Here is a 19,436-nt window from a genome sequence, read left to right as displayed (position 1 = left end):
GGAGCAAAACAATATTAAAGATTTAATGTGAAAAAGACTTTAAAAAGACGATCAGACAGACTAGGCTTTTAAACAAGACAGGCTAAACCAAAATAAAAATCTTTGATAGACTATAGGCCAAGCTCAGACCTCAAAAATTCATGATAGACTAACCTCATACCTTTTAAAATTTGGCCTGATGTATTCCTACCCGTATATGCAACCTTGCATTTGGAAAGGAATTTTGGTACCCCACCATTAATTGAATTTGGATGGAGCCTAGATGATCGTACGTACATTTGCCAATCATGGTAATGCGCATTATTTGGAAGAAAGTGGTGAGAGTATCTGAGTGAATTTACTTGGGTTATGGGCAGAATTGGGGATAGGAGAATAAGCTAATAGCGTGCAAAAAAGAAAAGCATCAAATGATTGCTTAAAAGAAAAGCAGGCCTTTGTTTTGCGACTTTACTGAAACCTGGAAAAAGATACGTGTGTTTGCAGTACGTACCTAAAATAGATTTTTTTTAACAATTAATTATGATTATAATTCTTTATCATCATCATTATTATTTATTTTTTAAGAGATTATTATTATTATTATTATTATTATTATTATTATTATTATTCACCGATAAGATTGCTAAATTATTATGTTAATTGATCTGAAACGTCACCTAAGTTGTTTGTTGGTTTGAAGCATTTCCTTCAACCTTCAAGCACCTAGGTTTGAAACTTGCATATGTTAATTAATATAAAAAAATTTCTTTCATTTTTTTCATTGTTATATTAGTGTGAAATATCTATTTATTTTATTTATCCCTGTAATCTTCCCAGAAAACTCAGTTGAACAATTTTAACAGGATGTATATACATTTGTGACAAGCTAATAGAAATAATTTCATATATAAGTTTTAAAAGTAATTATGAATAATTTATTATAAAAGTTAATAAATTTAATGTATAAATAATTTATGATTTAATCATAGTACAAAAAACTTTTATGCCATTAATACATTCAAATTAATTAATTGATATAAAGTAATTTTTATGTTTAAATATATTGAGTAAAGAGGTTATTTTAAAATAAGGTATTCTATTTAAATTGTTTAAAATAATTCTTTTTATGTTAAAATTATAAAAATGGACATGGAATAGTTTGTAGTAATTGTTTTGTATTTGAAATAGTTATTTGGTGAAAATAAAAATGAACTAAAAATAGTATTTTTTTTAAAAATCATGAACTACTCAAACTTTATTTGTATTAAAAAAGATATTTTCTTTATAAAAAAAAATTTCTAATCTAATCTACTTATATATTGTAAATTAGAGGTGACTGGCCTCTAACTTGCCCAACTCTTTATGTTATACTCTCAACATTTGCTTTCTTCTCTCGTTATTAGAGGTATACACTTCAAACATTATTTTTGAAATTAGGAGTAGGAATATTTATTTTTAATACAAGTATCTTATCATAAACTATCAAAACTAAAACAAGTCATGCGAGTTTTGTTTAAAAAGTCACATAAACACATTTTAAAACTTAATTATTCATCTATATAAGACTCACATTTACTCTTTTCATTCTCGTATAAAAGTTACTTTCTCATTAAATATATCGCATCCATATATTTTATATATATGTAAGTCAAATTATTGTTGATTAGGTTAGTTTAGTTTAGGTTTGACAAATATAATTTATAAAACTGATTAAGTCAATCCATTTTAATAGATTTTTTATTCATAACTTAAAGCAAACTAAGTTGACCTATAAATATATATCCCTTTCGGTGTATAGCAATAAGAGTGTGTTTGATTTGTATTTTCATTTTCTGTTTTTATTTTTTGAAAACTGTTTTCATTTTTAAAAGATTAAAATTCTGAAACATGTTTGGTTTGATTTCTTATTTTCTACTTTTAAGAAATAAAAACACTGAAAATGTGTTTTCAAAAGGAAATATATTTTTAGATGTGCTTAAAACTATATTTCTTGCCACCGTGTTTTTATTTTAACCAAAATGAGATTCCTGATTTCAAGTGAAAATACTGAAAATGGTATTTCATTGTTTTCAATTTTTGGTTCGTTTGGAAAAATATTTTCATTGAAAATGAAAACAGAAATCCAATCAAACACATTTTCATCATCATTTTTTATTTCTAGTGAAAATGAAAACAAAAGACAACCAAACCAAACACCTCTTGATATTCTCTTTTATTGTCTCTATCTCATAAATTCGTTACTTGTTGGCAAGGGTAAGGGTTGCTTTTGTAAGTATTGGACCTTATCTCTCTCAATAATTTGAAGTTTGATTCAATTTATGACTAATGACCAAAAAATGTTCCAACCAGGCATTAGTGAGAATGATTAATGAATCCTATACAGTACTATTAGTGAAGAGTCTAAGAAAAGGGCATTGGTTCATAAATTTGAGGTTGATTCCTCTTAAAGGCTTTAATTTTGATCGAAGCAACAAAAAATTGTTAGCGCTCAAGCATCGAAATTCGTGTTGCATATTAAATTTAAATTTCGACATGTTTGGAGTCAATCCAAATCGAGGATAAGTTTAAAGGGATCATCGGAAAATTGATAAAAAACCACCACATATACAAGAGGCCAATACCCAATGCTTGCTGACTTGTGTAATATTTCAATTTAGTGTATTGTTTTTAGCGTCACAAGATCTGCATTAACCAGAATCTATTAGGGTGACAGCGGATTTTTCGCACACTCTTAATATAAACCCAAGCTCAATTCATTAAAGTAAATGTTAATTCTTCCCTCATCTGCAAGACTTGACTGCTGCATGCGTTGAAAAGAAGTATTAGAACAATAAACATGTAAGCGTACGTAGTTCAGCGTGATGAGTGATCACAACCATTATCTAACAAATCGTGTTCCATTTCTCCAACCACAATTTGCATGGTCAAAATGAACCTCCTGGGGCTGTGAGTCTGTGACTTGTGAGGATGCCTAAGCACTCCACAAAAGTAGTCAATGAATTGATTCCGAACAAGAAACATATATACTACATGATAACCCCATTTTTCCATGCATCATCCCTTTTTCCCTAACATACAGATTTCGCGGATGCCTTGGGAAAGATAATACGTGTAGCCATTTACGTTCATTGAAGTGAATACAATACCCAGAATCCATGCAGTCCACCTTACTTTACTAATTTATTTTGATAAGTGATAGATTAAATTATACAAACGAAAGTGATATACATACAAAAAAGTCAATGAACAGATACCTCATATTATTTCTTCTATGGATCTAATTGCCCCGAATTATAAATATTAATTAATAGATGTTTTGAACGTTGAAACAGCTACTTAAAAAAATCATTTTTCAAAAAAAAATTCTCTCAAGAAATGGATAAAAGCAAACTGTTGTCTTTAAATAAGCATAGTCAAACACGAAATAATTTACGATATTCAAAGAAAAGAGTTAGATTACTAATTCTGACACACAATGAACTATTTCCTATACAAATCTTCTAAAAGGCTTTTCCATAACACATTTTTTTCTCTATTTCTCTAATTTATATTATTTATCTCATATTATTTCTTCTTATTCTGTCTTAATTGTAAGAAAAAAATTGTACGTTATTATTGTACAAATGGAATTTTTCCAATTTAAAATGAATATATTAATGATTGATTTTTTTTTCGTGTAGTATTGTATTGCACCCCATGGCCAATTGTTCCAAATGATGGGCAAAGGTGATATGTCTAGAATGGACTTGAAATTAGACTGTTAAAAGTTTGTCCAATTTTTGTGTGAGATCTGAATTTACAAAAAGCAAATGGTAGGGTGTCGGCATTCTCTTGAAGATCAGATTCACGAAAAACAAAACTACCTCTTAAGCACACTAACCAGATTGAATTCTCATTCGTAATGTAACTTTAGCAAAGGACAGTATTCAACACAATTACTGAAAATTATATTTTATTGACTTCAGTCTTCAGGGCTCATTACATTAGACCACACGATCTGGGTATATGATTTCAATACATACGAAACAACTATTTTCCATCCATAACTCATATAGTCCTATGAATTTGTGTCCAAAAATCACTGGTTCTCAAAATGTGTAAAGAAAAAAAAAAGACAAAGTAAAAGAAATACTCAGGTTGAGTTTGAATTCTACTTATGGCCTGAATGGGGCAAAGACAACTACTGAATTGTGTCCACCGAATCCAAATGAGTTGGATATACCTGCAGGGATTACACTAAAGATCAGAAACGATGAATTTTACATTATTACCTCTATTCGATTGAAGAGATAATACATACCAACATTCACTTCGTGCTTCTTCTTAACGTTAGGGACAGTGTCAATGGTAACACTAGCCTCCAAGTTCTGTGGAAAAGTGAGAAACTTAGACGCTTAATATTAAAATGTTGTGGGAATCAACAAAAGTTACAAAGTTTAACATTTGATTAATAGGTTAAGATGAATTTCTAGTTCAGGACGTTACATCTTGGTTAATGGTTGGATGCAACCAGCCAGTTGTTATGGCTTTGATTGTTGCTATGGCTTCCAAACCACCAGCAGCCCCAAGACCATGACCAATCATTGACTGAAACGATAAGAAAATATAATGATAACTTCAAGGTTGACAGAAGAACGCTGTTAAGATTCTGAAGTATTTAAAACTAAAAAAAATGTTTCTTACCTTAGTTGCATTCATTTTCAATTCTGACGTGTCCTTAAAAACCTTTTTAATTGCATTAACCTCAGCCAAGTCACCAGCCAGTGTTGATGTGGCATGAGCATTCACATAGTTTACCTGTACAGTTTAGAGGTTAGCCAAGCCAATTAGAATTCATCAATTTTACATAAACAATTGAACGTAAGAATCTGAATTGTTTTTAAAGGAGTGTATATATATATATATATATATATCAGTTCAGTTCTGATACTGGTTACTTGGTAATACTCTCTATTTCTTACCTCTTCAGGGGAAACTCCAGCATCTTCTAAACTCTTGCTTATGCAAGATGAAACTCCAAGCCCATCAGCTCTTGGATCAGTCATGTGATGAGCATCACATGTTATGGCACCCCCCAAATATTCTGCTATTATTCTGGCTCCCCTTTTTGTTGCACTCTCCAAGCTCTCCATTACCTTTTTTTTTTTTCCGGTGATAGAGAATCAAGTTGTCATTAGGTGAACAAAAGTAAGTTAAAACAAAAACTTGTTAAGCCATATTGCTTTAGAATTGCTAGCAAAAGATGCATATGGTGTAAAAGAAAATTTTGGGTTCAAGGTTCTACCAGCACACCAGAGCCTTCACCCATCACAAAACCATCACGATCTTTGTCCCATGGTCTTGAAGCCTTCTTGGGGCCTTCATTCCTGTGAGACAAAGCCCTGCAAGCAATGAAGCCTCCAAGACCACTAGGCATGATTGCAGCCTCAGTTCCACCAACCACCATGATATCTGCTTCACCTTTTCTAATGTGATTAGCAGCCGAACAAAAGCAGTAATTCGCCGTTGCACAAGCAGTGGAAATGGAATAATTGGGACCCATTAGGCCTGTGTCTATGGCCAACAAGGCAGAACCCATGTTGGTGATGGAGTAGGGAATGAAAAATGGAGTAATTTTCTTATACCCCTTCTGTACAAGAGCTTCCACACCAGTAGAGAAAGCCGTTATACCTCCCATTCCTGATCCCACCAGAACTCCTATTCTTGTTTTGTCCATCTGCTAGAAACATAATGAATGTATAATTCCGTATCAATCCTCCTTATTAAATCATTGTTCTAATGATTACAACATGGACAAAACTTATATACTGTTCTTTCTTTAGGTGTTGTTTGTACTTTTCTTCAATTAAAATTGGAGTTTCACCTTAATAATCTATCGAATCTTCTAATGCAAACCTTTATTATGTGAATTACTAAGGTAAAACTGCAATTCTAATCGGAAAAACAACACAAACAACACCTTTGAAACTGTATCTAGATTTGTCCTTACAACAAATCAATCACTACTGATATGGTTAGTGAACCTAAGAATTTAAATACAATCAAATTAATTAAATTGATACAATCAGAATTTTCTTCATTAGTTAGGCAACTACAAATGCAGCTTCAAAAAATTCTGTCACTTACAGTGTCCAGGACTTGCTGTCCAAGGTTGGCATCATCAAGGGCCCTCTTGCCTGCAACAATGCAATACCTCCAGCAATCGTCAAGGCGCCGGTCATTCTTGCCATCAATGTAGCCTTCTGAAGAGAAATCACGTATCTGACCTCCAAAACGGACCGGGAAGTTTGAGGCATCAAACCTATCTATTAGGCTTATCCCACTTTCTCCCTCAAGAAGCTTGTTGTAAAAGCCATCAATGTCACTACCAAAGACAGACACAAGACCCATTCCTGTTATTACTACTCGCTTTTTTGGATCCTTTTCTCTCTTTGGTGCTGCAACAGTTGGTGAAGCCATGACCTTGATTGTTCTGCATCTTGGAGCTGCTGCAAGTGCAAGGGTGAAAGCTTCAATCCACAATTCCCTTTAGAATCACTGTCAACATTGATTTAATATTATGTTTACATTCTAGTTTAAGTCCTGATATTTACGGTTACCCATGGAATATTGGGATTTGACTCATCTAGAGCAAACAATTCCCTTTAGAAGCTAAAATAAGTAATCACTGTCAACATTGATTTAATATTATGTTTACATACATAACATAAATCATAAATACATTAGAACACCAACTGTTAGATTTTTTCACAATAATCATCATTACTTACTTTATCCTTCCGAATATTGGTATGGCAATCAATAGAAGTACTACTTCCTATAGAGCGTGAACAAAGGCCAACATGGGCGAGTTGCTAGGCTCACCTAATTGATCAGTATTACAGAATTGTTGATTATTAGTTCTATAAGAAGTTCCAAAACCTGTTAGTACTATGGGTAGGATGAGATTGGTAATAGGATGTAGAATAGCTCACATTCAAAGCAGAAGAAATAGACATTAAAAAAAAAAAAAAAGACTACACCGTTTAAACAGTCTGTGGCTAACATGATAAATGAAATATTAATCTTAGATACACTATGTTTACCTATCCAACAAAAAGAGAAAACAGAAAACTCTTCTAATTCACGATCTGCATTTGAGAATCTAATTTATTGGCAGTCCCTAACATACAAACACAACATACACGGCAAGGAGACGTAGGGTTGGCCTAACGGTGAAGGGAGAAGGAAAGGGAGGAGAGGTGGCAATAGGGATGTAAGTGGATCAGATCCAATGGTGAATCCATCCAATCTAATCCAACCCAATTAGATTTTTATGGGTTGAATTGAGCTACTAGATTAGATTGATTTTAGTTTATTGAACCTAATTAAAATTGAATTAGGTGACCATTTTATTTTGTGAGTATATATTTATCATTTTTTTTAGTTTATCATATGCATAGTATAAATTATTATGAATATTAATTTTTAAAAATATCTTTACTATTTTTGAATTTGAGAATTTCTTTAATTTTTTTCTAAAACTTAAAAGGTCATGATTTTTTAATGATTGGATTGACAAAATAAAAAAGATATACACAATCTAATCTAACCCAATTAAGTTTAATTGAATTGGGTTGAAAAATAAACAAATTTCAATTCAACCCGGATCAGTTACATCCCTAGGTGGTGGATTTGAATTCCCACTGACAAAAATTAGCAATTAATATTTATTGATAAAAAAAATATACGTCTACGTCAGCATCACATGAAGTGAAATTGAGATAAATTTTAGCAATTAATCATTCAAGTAATTAGTTCCCTCCAATATACATTTTCAAGGACATTGGAATTCACACTACCACGTTTACATTTTCAATACAATCATGCCCTTACTAGTCATCAAGGTTTTCCTTTCATATATAATTAAGCAAAAGTACAAGTACCAATAGGAAAGAGTAATGGCTCTTACATGAAGAAGCTGAAATGTAGTGACTTGGCGAATGCATTTGTAGTCTCTGCTGCAATCTAAGCCCCTCATAATGAACGACAGATATCTTCCCATTGTTTTCTGAGATGTTTCTGAGCAATGCTCCTAAAGGACATGTACCAGCAATGCTTGCCATCTCTCACACACACTCTCTTGAGATGTTTGTTGATTTAAAGTAAGGGAGGGAACTTTGGATTATCAGTGGAAGAAAGAACTAATGGAAAAGAAGAGTAAATTAAAATAAAATAAAACAAGTATTGTTTAACGTTTGGTTTGGGAAGTCCGTCATTGTGTTTATTGTCCTGAATTGCGTTTATGTAACCAATGGCTTTGGCGAAAAAAACAGTGTTTCTTTCTTTTAATCGCCTAACTACCTAAACAACCCCATTGGACCTTCAATAAAGAGAAGTCGTCGTCCATGGCATACTTTTGTTGTTGGTGGATCATGTTTATTGTCCTAACTACTTATGCGGCTTCAGTTTAGGTGAACCTTCAGAATTCAGAACTTCTTGGAATAATTAAACACTGCTTTATTACAAACTTCAATACTTACTACATATAGTAGTCATTTATCAGTACATACATGGAATGATGGAGCCATTACCAAAAAATATACTACATGGAACGAGAGATTTGGAAATATAGCTCGTTAAATTTGATAATAATAAAAAAGTTTTTCCCTTTTTATAATTTTATTTATTCTGTTTAAAGTGGGTTAAATATTTATCATTAGATTCAAAAATAAAATATTTGTTAAATTAAAAGATAAAGTTGAAACTAAAAACTTATAATTTTGTCGTCAAAATTTTAAACCAAGTAATATATTATGAATATTTTATCTTAATCGAGTTACATATATGTTATCCTTGACATAATATGCTACTAGGTTAAAATAAAAATTAATACGTCTTATTATTTTTTTGATCCCTAAATATGTCTTATTATTTAATTTGAAAATTTAACAATAAAAAAATATGTAAACTTTACCCTAAATTAAATAGCCTCCAAATTACGTACTTTTATTCCATGAAATGATCTTAAATGTGATGTATTGCCAGGTTGGACCAAAGAAACGAGGATTCGTGGTGAATGCTGAATGAAAAGGCATGTTTTTCATACCTTTATATAATGTATACACTTTAAAAATTAAAAACAGAGAGGAACATGATTTTAGGAGTGTAATAAAGGTTATTTTCAAATTAAAAAGGTTAAAAAATAAATGAAATAAGTCAATGTTTGGGTTGTAAAACTCAGCCTTATGTCGTTTATTATTTAACTTGATAGAAAAGAATATGAAATTTGGCCTTGTCTCTTGTTTACCTCATTATTTAATTTTCAAATTTCCCTTTAAATAATTTTATTTGTTAATTTATATTTGATAAATATATTGTAATTCAAATCATTCCGGTCTTACAACTGACATATTTATCAATCAGTTATTAGATTTGAACAATTTAAATTGAATTACAATATCCTAATTAATCACACCAACATATATTAACATGTATTAAGAAGTGAATATAATAGTACTATAATATGCATAAATATATCTAACAATTGAGAATGAAATTTTTGACGATCAAAATAGTAGATTTTTTAAAACTTTATGGTCATTAATTTAAAATAATATATATTGTAAAGAAGAAGTAACAAAGAGGAAGGCAAATCAAAAGAAAATGAAACATCTTCTGATAATGTCGACTTTAATATATTGTGATAAACAATCAATCCAAAAATAAATATCATGACAAAAATTGAATGTGTTAAAAACGAAGAAAACAAATTAGTAAAGGAAAAGATGAACTTTAATGAAATGCAACTTCTCTAAACACTTTCCTTTTTTAGTGACGGATCCTAGCAGTCTTTTAGATGCTTTTTTTTTAGTGTGTCTTTTAGATGCTTGGAAGTTGGATCATCAAACTCTTTTCCTTTTATGTAATGTTGATTCGCACGTGCTCAAGTCATGTACTATTTGACTCTTTACTATAAGTGTAGTTAACAATTTTGCACGCAATTTATTTCAGAAATCCGTCCTAATCTAATGCTTTTTTATCTATTATAAATTTTTATTGTTAATTGTCTTGGCTCTTAAAAAAATCATATTTTTTAATCATATAAAAAATATTCCATGATCTTGGTATTAAAAGAAACAACTCTTAATATGAAGGATAATCAACTTGACAAACATGATGAAAGAATCATATAATCAAGCAAAAATTATTTTAAAAAAAAGTTAAATTCTAGTTTGTGCCACTTAAATGAAAGTAGTTCGTATGAGTCATACGAATCAACTTGATCTATATGACTCATACGGATCAACTTGATCCGTAATATGAGTCATATGGATCAATTTGATGCATATGACTCATGCAGATTAACTTGATCCGTATAATTCATGTGTGATCAACTTAAGTAAATGATATTTTTATTCATTCACTTAAAATGTTGAGTGCATCAGTAATAATGTTAAATGTATTTAGCATCACTCAAAATATAACTAGTAACTTATGTAGGTCGGTCTTTTTGGGCTTGAACTAGACCAATCCACCCGCCGGATTAGTCATAGTGAAAAGTAATCTGAAACTCCTATTCTTACCTCATTTTATGTTATCCCATCTAATTCTTTGTTTGGATTTTACAATTATTGATAATACTCCTAACTAAAATGCGTTTTTGTCAAGCAAAATACACAACAATTTTTGTTGTGTTAAAGTGTGCAACTCCATACACAACAAAAACACATTTTTGTGTGTTAATGGGTCATTTTGATTATGTATTGAGTTTACACCCATTAACACAATGGAAAGCACGTTTTTGTCACGTTAAACTTTTATAATTTTTTTTGCAGTTAATTCTTAATGTTGGTGAATTTTTTTATACTAATTAAATTATTGATGATATAAATTATCTTTTTAAGTTAAAATTAAAATAATTAAGATACAATTTACCGATTTTACTAATAGTCAAATAAAGTATCATATAGTCTACCTTTTTTTATTGAATTTGAATTAATTATGACATGAGTTATCGTTTATAAGTTACAACCATAATCAAATTAGTATCATAATTAATTTTACTATATTTTTTTTTGACAAAATTCAACTACAATTAAAAGGGTAACTTGTGTAGTCATTCATTCAAATTTTAATTCAAATATTCAAACTAATTATGATACAAATTGCACCCAATTTGCATTTTCGTTGAGTACTTAAACCCAAATACATAATGGGATCGCCATTCGTTACGTATGAATACACAACAAAAATTTTATTTATTAATCTCTTAATCAATATTATCTTTTTTCTTAAACATTTATGCATTAAAAAAAGGTTACATCTATCACAAGCTTGCAGATATAAAGGGCAAAAGACCCAACAAAAGTTGACATATTTGACAACTAACTAAATATCTTAAACATGTGGGTACAGGCTTAATTGCTTAAATTCCATTTTTGATAGTGTGTATGAAAAGGGATTTATTAGAGTATTTGTACCCACTCTAATAATTTTTTCTACTTCGAAATAGAATAGCCTGAAATTGTTGGCTAACAAGTAATTTTCTCTTTCTTCTGAAAATCTGCTAACAAATATCTTTGTACAGACCAAACATATAAAGGGCGAAAGAAAAATGAAATTAACTTCATATCTTTATACATACTTAGTATGTAAATGGGAAAGGTGAAGAAAAGGATAATAATAAGTAAATTTTGATTAACATTTTATGAGAGTTGTTAAAAAAATTATAAGTTATAAAAAAAAGCTCTTAAAAAATTTAAACTATACAACAAATATTCATTTAACATGATTCAAAATAGTATATCCGAATATTAATTACGGGTGATTTCTTTAAAAAAGTAAAGTGTTTTGCTTCTTTTTTTTAGAAGTTAAGATTTTTGCTAATTAGTACCTAGAAATGTTGATTAAAGTTTAATAAATATTTTGAATAAAAACTATAATAAAATTGTATTGAAAATCATGAAAATAAATTTTAATAATATTTTTATAAAAAAAACATTTTTAATTGTCTGGTTAATATCTTAAAGACATTTATTAATTTTTTATAATTGAGATTTATAATGGGAAAAAGGAATGGAGAGAGGAGGCTGAAATGGTAATTAGAAGCTTCAAAAAAGAAGAAGAAAGAAGTGGTAATTAGAAAGGGGGCACTACCAAACACAGACACAGGTGTCAATAAAGATCCATTGAACATGGCATAAACACCGACGTGCCCGTTTGTCACGGACCACAAAATCATGCACACACTCACTGCCTCCACACTGTTTTCTATTCTAGACTACACTTCCATTCCATGTCTTAGCAGCTAAGGAAGTTCAATCCATCCACTTTATCAAATAAAGAAGACGACAAAACAAAAACATAACTTAATGGAAGCCATATTTTTTTATTTAATTATCCAATTAGATAACGTAATTTAATTTATCTAGCATCAGTGCTTGGTCTTATACTTTTTCCTACAGAGTAGTAAAACAAAAACAACAATTCTTGGTCTGAACTCAAACTAAAGTAAAGACGATTCTATCAGCTTCTAGAACGTAGTATAGTATACCAAATCAAAACCCAAATGCCACCTTCCACTCCACCTTTTCACGTGTACGCGTTTTGGCATCATCATCACTCATCACTCACTAAGGAGCACCCCACCTAATTTAAATTAAATGAAAAAAAAATGACAACACCACCGAAAACAAATTTTCATTTCACATTTGACAATTACATACGCAACCCGTAAGTAACTTTCCACGAAGTTACATTTCATCTCATCTCATTTTTTCCCATCTTTTATATACCAACACTAGTGATTTCTTATCAAAATTTTCTCATTCCAACCTGAACCTGCTCTGAATCCAATTCTTCTTCTTCTTGTTCTCTGTTTAAGGCAATACAACATTTACTACTCATACTCAAAGTAGCTTAGTGTTTTGTTTAGCATATCATGGAGAATAATAATCAGTCGTTTTGGCAATTCAGTGACCAGCTGAGGTTACAGGCATCCAATTTGGCGAACCTTTCTCTAAACGATTCGATTTGGAGCAACAATTACATCTCCAAGAGGCGTGATGAAAGGATTAATTTTGACATCAAAGTGGGGGGTGAGATCAACTCTTTCAAGTCAAAGGATCCAGCTTGTGATTACAACGATAACGTGAATGGATCTCTTCTTGCCATGCCTTACAACAACAACAACAACAACAACATTATTTTGGGTGTTGGTGGAGTTGGTCTCAATGGAGGCTTCAACAAGGGAATTTACTCCAAGCCTGCCTTTGCCAATCTCAACAACAATATTAATCTCAATATCAATCCTAAGGGACACAAGGGCAAGGTTGAAGATGAGCTTTTTCACCCATCCAAATCTTCCAAGAAAAACAACAACCTCAACAAAAAACATGGGGACAACAACAACAATGATAACAATAAGGATTCCAAGGCTGCTGGCGACAAGAGATTCAAAACGCTGCCACCATCAGAGTCTCTTCCTAGGGATGAAACCATTGGAGGCTATATCTTTGTTTGCAACAATGATACCATGGCTGAGAATCTCAAGAGACAACTCTTCGGTATGTTCCTTAATTTCCTTGTTGAGACTCAATTATGCAATTGTTATATCTTATTGATACAATATACTTCAGGTTTTTTAATTTCCTAGTCATACACTGGAATTGAATCCTTGAACTGTTAAATTATCATTAACCTTCAGTATCAATTATCTTTTGCTAAGAATTTTATCCTGTCCCTTTTTCTCTTTCTTCCAACTTAATACATAACATGTTCTGATGAATCATTTTTATGATAAAGTTTATGCTGATAGCTGTTAGGTGAGGACCCGTGTATACTTATAATATCTGATTGATGCTAATTAAAATTCGTTTCATCGGAAAATGTTTGTGTTTTTAGGTCTGCCTCCACGATACAGAGATTCTGTTCGGGCCATTACTCCGGGGTTGCCCCTTTTCCTTTACAACTATTCTACTCACCAACTTCATGGAATCTTTGAGGTGTGTTAATTGTTAACAATTCAACATCTTTTTTCTCAGTTAATTTAATTAATGAGGCTGCTTGTTCTGGAGCCCAATTTGCATTAAATTAAGGAGTAGGCCATTTATATGAGTCATAACTCATAATTTGTTGTGGGGTTTGTTCAGGCTGCAAGTTTTGGAGGGACAAATATTGATCCATCAGCTTGGGAGGATAAGAAGTGCCCTGGTGAATCTCGTTTCCCCGCTCAGGTAAATCTGTAATCCAACTCTAATTTGAGTAATTAGGTTATCTAATCATAAATTGTTTATACAGATAATTACTATCTTACAATTCATACTGATGATAACATTGGTTGTTAGTGTAAAATTCTTTTACACTAATTAATGGTATCGGTATGAAGTATGATTTATTACTTTGTGGATGCTTAAGATGCTTCATAAATGATGATTGCAGGTACGAGTGATAACTAGGAAAACTTGTGAACCACTGGAGGAAGATTCCTTCAGGCCAATCCTTCACCACTATGATGGTCCCAAGTTCCGTCTTGAGCTGAATGTGCCCGAGGTATTTTATTTTTATCTTGCTGAATATTGGTCCCATTTGAAAGAAGATACTAACATGGTTCAGTGTTTTTATTTTTCCTGGTCCACTAAACTCTATCGCTTTTTGGGTTTATAGGCGTTGTCTCTTCTGGATATTTTTGCAGAACAAGACACCTTCAATGACACTTTCGAGGCTTTGCCGGCATAAAAGGAGATTAATAGCAAATAATGCAACAAGAATATCACTCACAGAGACAATAGATAATTAGAGGTTTCGGTTGGTTTGAAAGTTATATTAAGTATGGACTTAAGAAGAGAGTCCGAAAGACAAAACAAAATGAATATATAGCGGAGGGCGCTTGGATATTCAACAACCTATATATAATGTATTACTGGTACTTTTGTATAGAGGATGGTCCATTATAAGTATTATACACATATATACTAAGAGAATAGAATAAGAATGAACTATTTTTGCATATGGGTTCTTGTACAAAAACTACAGATTGGGTTCAAATGGAATCCTATATGTTGTAGCTTGTGTTGTGTTCAGAAGGAACTGAATATATAGTGGAAAAGTGTGAAACCATGGTGGTTCATTACAGTGTTATTTATACATGATACATGTGTGCTTTTAACACTAATATGCTTTCAAGTTTTTAAAAATCTTAAATCTTAATGGTTCGTGTATGACTCAATATAGTTAGATATTACCTGGTTCAGGAGGGGTTAATTGTAATCATGGGGTAATTATTAATTAAGCTAGACCATTAAATCAACGACTTCAAAATCCGTGAGGCTTGGCGAGATTTAACATTGACCAGGAAATTAGACTATTATCTTCGTCAAGATTTTGTGCTGTGTCTTTCGGGAATAATGAATGATCTTTTATGAACAAGAAGAAATTGTCATTTCATCAGTCATCACAATGGTAGGGTTAAAATTGATGATCATTGTGACAAAAGTATCAAAAGAGAATTAGGTGATCTGTTTCGTGATAAAAGAACATGCTTCATTTCCTAACACATGGCACGGACTCACGGTGCATCATGGTTTAAACGAAAGGCCAATATAAATAATAATTGATTATCTCATTATAGGTATAGATAAACTTTGAAGGAACGTCGTCTCATAAGTTAATAAAAATAATAATATAAAATTGTAAGAAAATTAAATTTAATTCCACATTCGTTTCAATGAATAGTTAGGGAGAGGAATCATTACCCCAGGACATAGTGGAGGTGGAGGAGGTCATAACCGTAAAATTGATTTTGGACGGAATGAAATGAAATAGATTTTTCGATTACCAAATGTAGAGACTCGCGGAGTTGTTGCGGGAGGCCAGAAATTGTCAATAATAACCAAAAACAGTGGGAGTGAACTATCTGTCTCTCGAGGGATTGTAAAAATGTTTCACCAGAAATATTCTTGTTAGTGACTGAGTCGAAACGAAGAAGCATTCTTCTTCCCACTAATTGACAATACACATTTTCATTTCTTTTGCCAATATATTATTTAAATTTTTCGTGAATTTTGCAGTTTGTATGTCACAAGCTAAGACTAGCCGGACACAACTGTTACTTTGGATGCTTGCGCCGATGCCAATGCTGGTGGGCGGTGGCGAGTCACCTTATCCCTCACGAGCCATTTCTTAAAGAAATTCTTTTTTTTTTTTTAATTTTTATGACTATTTCTAGTTTTCTACAAGGTTAAATTAAAGCTATATAGGTTTAATAATATAGCTTGAGACATTTTTAACAAGCAATGGGTCCATAGCTCAGTGGTAGAGCATTCGACTGCAGATCAAGAGGAACCGGTTGGGCCCTGTTTTTGTGTTTTTTTATTTGACAGAAATTCCATCCACTGTTACTAATTTAATGGGCTCGCAGATCAACATGTAGGCTAAAATCACATAAGTACAAATAATAATAAAAAAATATATAAGTACAAATATTATTCTTATCGTTAAAATTCGGTAGACATACATTTTATGATTTTAATATATTGCTTTTGAACTTTTCTAACCTTAACATGAAACTAAGTGCAGGTTAAGGTGCGCAAGTAAATTTATCTGCGTATGATAATAAAAAAAAGAGAGTCTTTAACCCCATAACTAGATTGGTAACAATTAAGATGGTCCAAAAATATTGGGTGGAAGGGTTGATGGTAGAGAGAGAGACAAGGTGTGAAATATGTATGATTCTAGTGGTGATTTGAATAACAAAATTAAACAGCAGATATGGAAGTTATGAAATACAAGCAGGGCAGTGGACCAAGCCATTCTCATTACAATTGGGGCACCTCTCTCTGTGAAGAAGCTTGCAACTCCCAGCACAGTCGAAGCAAGGAACGAACCTAGCCCCACCACAACCTCCACACGTTTGCCTCCCAATCCCCCTCTCCACACGCGTCGCATTCAATATTCTCCCGAGTCGACCCGTCTCGTTCAGCTCCACCAACTCCTCCAACCCACCCACGTACCTCCCCTTCACGAACACCCTCGGCAGCGCCACCCCTTCCCCGTCCACCAGCTCCTTCACCTCCCTCAGAAACTCCCCGTGCAGCGACACGTCTCGCTCGTCGAACACCACCCTGTGCCCCTCCAGCACGTCTCGCGCGCGGTTGCAGTCCTCGAACGTCTTCCTCACGCCCCCCAACGACGTCGTGTACAACACCACCTTCTCGCTCCCTCCCGGCGGACACTTCTCCGGGAACGCGCTCAGCGGGTCCCGACGAAGACGCTCGAAGGTGAGCTCCTTCTCTTCCTTCTGTCTCTCCAGCCTGTCCCGAACTATGAACATGTTTTCCTTCAACTTGTTCCCTCGGACTGGCTCGGTAACTATGCTACTGTTAATTATCTGATCAGCGGGCTTTTTCAATTCTGGATTGGGCTTGGGCTTGGGCTCGGGCTTGGGGTTGAGCTTGGCGTCTAGCTCTTCCACCGTGTGGAAGGACTTGGTCTTTTGTGGAGGTTGAGGTTGTTGTTGGGGTGAGGTGGAGGGGGGTTTGAGGTCTTGGAGTGTTTTGCTAATCTCATCCCAGGATTGGGGGGCATCGGTGGCGTCGAGCAAGTTGAGTTTGTGGAGAATAGGGGCGGGGAGGGAGGGTTTATTATTGTCTTGGGGGAGAGGGGTGGTGTTGTTGAGGTGCTTCAGCCATGGCTCCTCGATGGTGTTGATGTCGAACACCGCCAAGCTTGTGGGTGCGGGACGGTAGGGGACTGCTGCCGCATCAACACGCTTCGAGGAAGCACACCCCATTTGCCTTTCTCTAATTCACTCGATATGCAAATCATATATAACACTGCACAATACATATAGGACCATCCATCCATATCTTTATCAACTTATTTGATTGAAATGTGTGCCTTTTATTTTATTGATGAAAATAAAATAATATAAAAAATAGGATTTAATTTAAATACGGTAACAGCAAATTTTTCATTCAATTATATGATATTTTACTCGCTTAATTATATCATTGATTTTTAAATTATAATTAAAAATTCAATTGAGTCTTTTAATTATTGAAAAATTCAATCAAATTTTCTAATTATTTAAATATATCATAATCACATCATTTTCATCAACATAACTAGCTTAATAGATGAGTTTGTAAAAATAAATATTTTTACGTAGATTGTATTGAAAATCGGTGTAGAATGTTTATTTATATCAACCATAAATCTTAATAAGTACTTTATTTATACAATGTAACCCATGTAAAAATTTATTGTTTCACACATGTATTGAAAATTAATGTAAAAATATCTATTTTTGTGACAGAAAATGTATGATTGTAATGTTTTTTTAAACAATTAGAGAATCTAATTTACTTTTTTAATAATTAAGTGGTTCAATCAAATTTTTAATTATAATTAAAAGATCATTATATAATTAAGCCTATTTTGTATTAAAAAAATTGTTAACTTTTACACTAATTAACCTTCTAGTATTATGTTTGATTCCTATTTTATTTTCTATATAATAATTGCAATCATATTTGAACCTATAGCCTCATACATACTATCTCAAACTCTCATCACTAGATGGATTCTAGTGGTTTCAACAATTTATATAATTTAAAAGCATAATCCCTTCGTTCCTTTTAAATTGTTGAATTTTGAAAAAAAATTATTCATTTACAAAGTTTAAGATCATATTAATTATTATTTTATCAATTATATTCTTACTTTATTTTTTAATCTTTAATTAATTTATATATGCATTTATTGTGGAGTGAGAAAAAAAGAAAATAAAATAGAACATCACACAACTACTTTAATAGAATCAAGAGAAATTTATTATAATTTTTGATTTCTATAAAACAATCTTAAAGGGCAAATAAAAAGGAATAGAGTTGGTATAACTTTTTAAAAAAATCATATAAATATATGCAAATATATTTTTCAAGATATATGTGTTCGATCATTAATAATAATAACCCATGAAAGAAGTGTAAAAATGAAAAAGAAAACAGCAGGCAAGGGGATGAGCTAGCAAGCTAATCTATTGATAATGATAATGCTAATATGGCATACATATGTTGATACACGCGTGGTGCGAGTGCGATATAATATTTATGTGGCTTTGGTAGAAGGATTATCCATGTGGTTAAGTTTATAATGGACAAAATTATGGACAGCGAGTGTGAGTACATGAGAGATGAGGGCCTTACGATAAATGTCTGGCTGTGTGTTATTTACGTGGACCTGCAAGATAGTGCCACCTCAACTACTGTCTGTCTATTCTTCCAAATGGCAAGTGACATTTGTGGCTGTGTTCTGGAGCAAATACCCCGCATAAATCATGCTAAGCTTTTTTTTATATTTTATGCTTCTCAATTTGGTTTGGTCTGACCTATCGAAATTGCAGGCCCATAGATACGACCAAAGATGCACTTGGTCTTGGACTTACCTATAAACTATTTACTTTTGGCGCCATGGTC

The 19,436-nt window shown here is 32.4% G+C and overlaps 3 protein-coding genes across 6 annotated transcripts; 1 reads left to right on the top strand and 2 right to left on the bottom strand.

The window, feature by feature from the left end:
* Positions 1-3,904: 3,904 nt before the first annotated feature.
* On the bottom strand, positions 3,905-8,281 carry LOC114413471 (3-oxoacyl-[acyl-carrier-protein] synthase I, chloroplastic-like). Of its 4 annotated transcripts, none has more exons than XM_028377907.1 (8): positions 7,931-8,281; positions 6,106-6,467; positions 5,264-5,698; positions 4,941-5,114; positions 4,663-4,776; positions 4,465-4,566; positions 4,280-4,346; positions 3,905-4,201 (listed from the first exon to the last, which is right to left on the bottom strand). In XM_028377907.1, exons 1-8 carry the CDS (start codon positions 8,082-8,084, stop codon positions 4,134-4,136), a joined length of 1,476 nt encoding a protein of 491 aa, XP_028233708.1. In that variant the 5' UTR covers positions 8,085-8,281; the 3' UTR covers positions 3,905-4,133. The 4 variants fall into 4 exon arrangements, with proteins under 4 accessions (XP_028233708.1, XP_028233709.1, XP_028233710.1 ...); XM_028377908.1 differs by having other exon boundaries at positions 5,264-5,695; positions 7,931-8,279; XM_028377909.1 differs by lacking the exon at positions 7,931-8,281 and adding an exon at positions 7,065-7,265.
* A 4,436-nt stretch (positions 8,282-12,717) lies between these two features.
* LOC114413470 (B2 protein-like) lies at positions 12,718-15,107 on the top strand. Its single transcript, XM_028377906.1, has 5 exons — positions 12,718-13,526; positions 13,864-13,964; positions 14,112-14,195; positions 14,401-14,511; positions 14,626-15,107. Exons 1-5 carry the CDS (start codon positions 12,902-12,904, stop codon positions 14,695-14,697), a joined length of 993 nt encoding a protein of 330 aa, XP_028233707.1. The 5' UTR covers positions 12,718-12,901; the 3' UTR covers positions 14,698-15,107.
* Positions 15,108-16,418: 1,311 nt separating this feature from the next.
* Positions 16,419-17,796, bottom strand: LOC114413469. The gene has a single exon (XM_028377905.1). The coding sequence runs from the start codon at positions 17,747-17,749 to the stop codon at positions 16,736-16,738; it is 1,014 nt and encodes a 337-aa protein (XP_028233706.1). The 5' UTR covers positions 17,750-17,796; the 3' UTR covers positions 16,419-16,735.
* Between the last annotated feature and the right edge of the window lie 1,640 nt (positions 17,797-19,436).

This window comes from Glycine soja, chromosome 5, assembly GCF_004193775.1.
Source record: "Glycine soja cultivar W05 chromosome 5, ASM419377v2, whole genome shotgun sequence".
NCBI classification, from domain to species: Eukaryota; Viridiplantae; Streptophyta; class Magnoliopsida; order Fabales; family Fabaceae; genus Glycine; species Glycine soja.
This window is presented reverse-complemented; position numbering and strand designations above follow the sequence as displayed.

Coding starts and splice junctions, on each gene's coding strand:
- LOC114413469 (XM_028377905.1), bottom strand. CDS start 17,749: ATGGGGTGTGCTTCCTCGAAGCGTGTTGATGCGGCAGCAGTCCCCTAC.
- LOC114413470 (XM_028377906.1), top strand. CDS start 12,902: ATGGAGAATAATAATCAGTCGTTTTGGCAATTCAGTGACCAGCTGAGG. Junction 14,196..14,400: donor AATCTCGTTTCCCCGCTCAG/GTAAATCTGTAA, acceptor TGATGATTGCAG/GTACGAGTGATAACTAGGAA. Junction 14,512..14,625: donor TTGAGCTGAATGTGCCCGAG/GTATTTTATTTT, acceptor TTGGGTTTATAG/GCGTTGTCTCTTCTGGATAT.
- LOC114413471 (XM_028377907.1), bottom strand. CDS start 8,084: ATGGCAAGCATTGCTGGTACATGTCCTTTAGGAGCATTGCTCAGAAAC. Junction 5,115..5,263: donor GTGAAGGCTCTGGTGTGCTG/GTAGAACCTTGA, acceptor AAAAAAAAAAAG/GTAATGGAGAGCTTGGAGAG. Junction 4,347..4,464: donor ATCCAACCATTAACCAAGAT/GTAACGTCCTGA, acceptor ACTTTTCCACAG/AACTTGGAGGCTAGTGTTAC.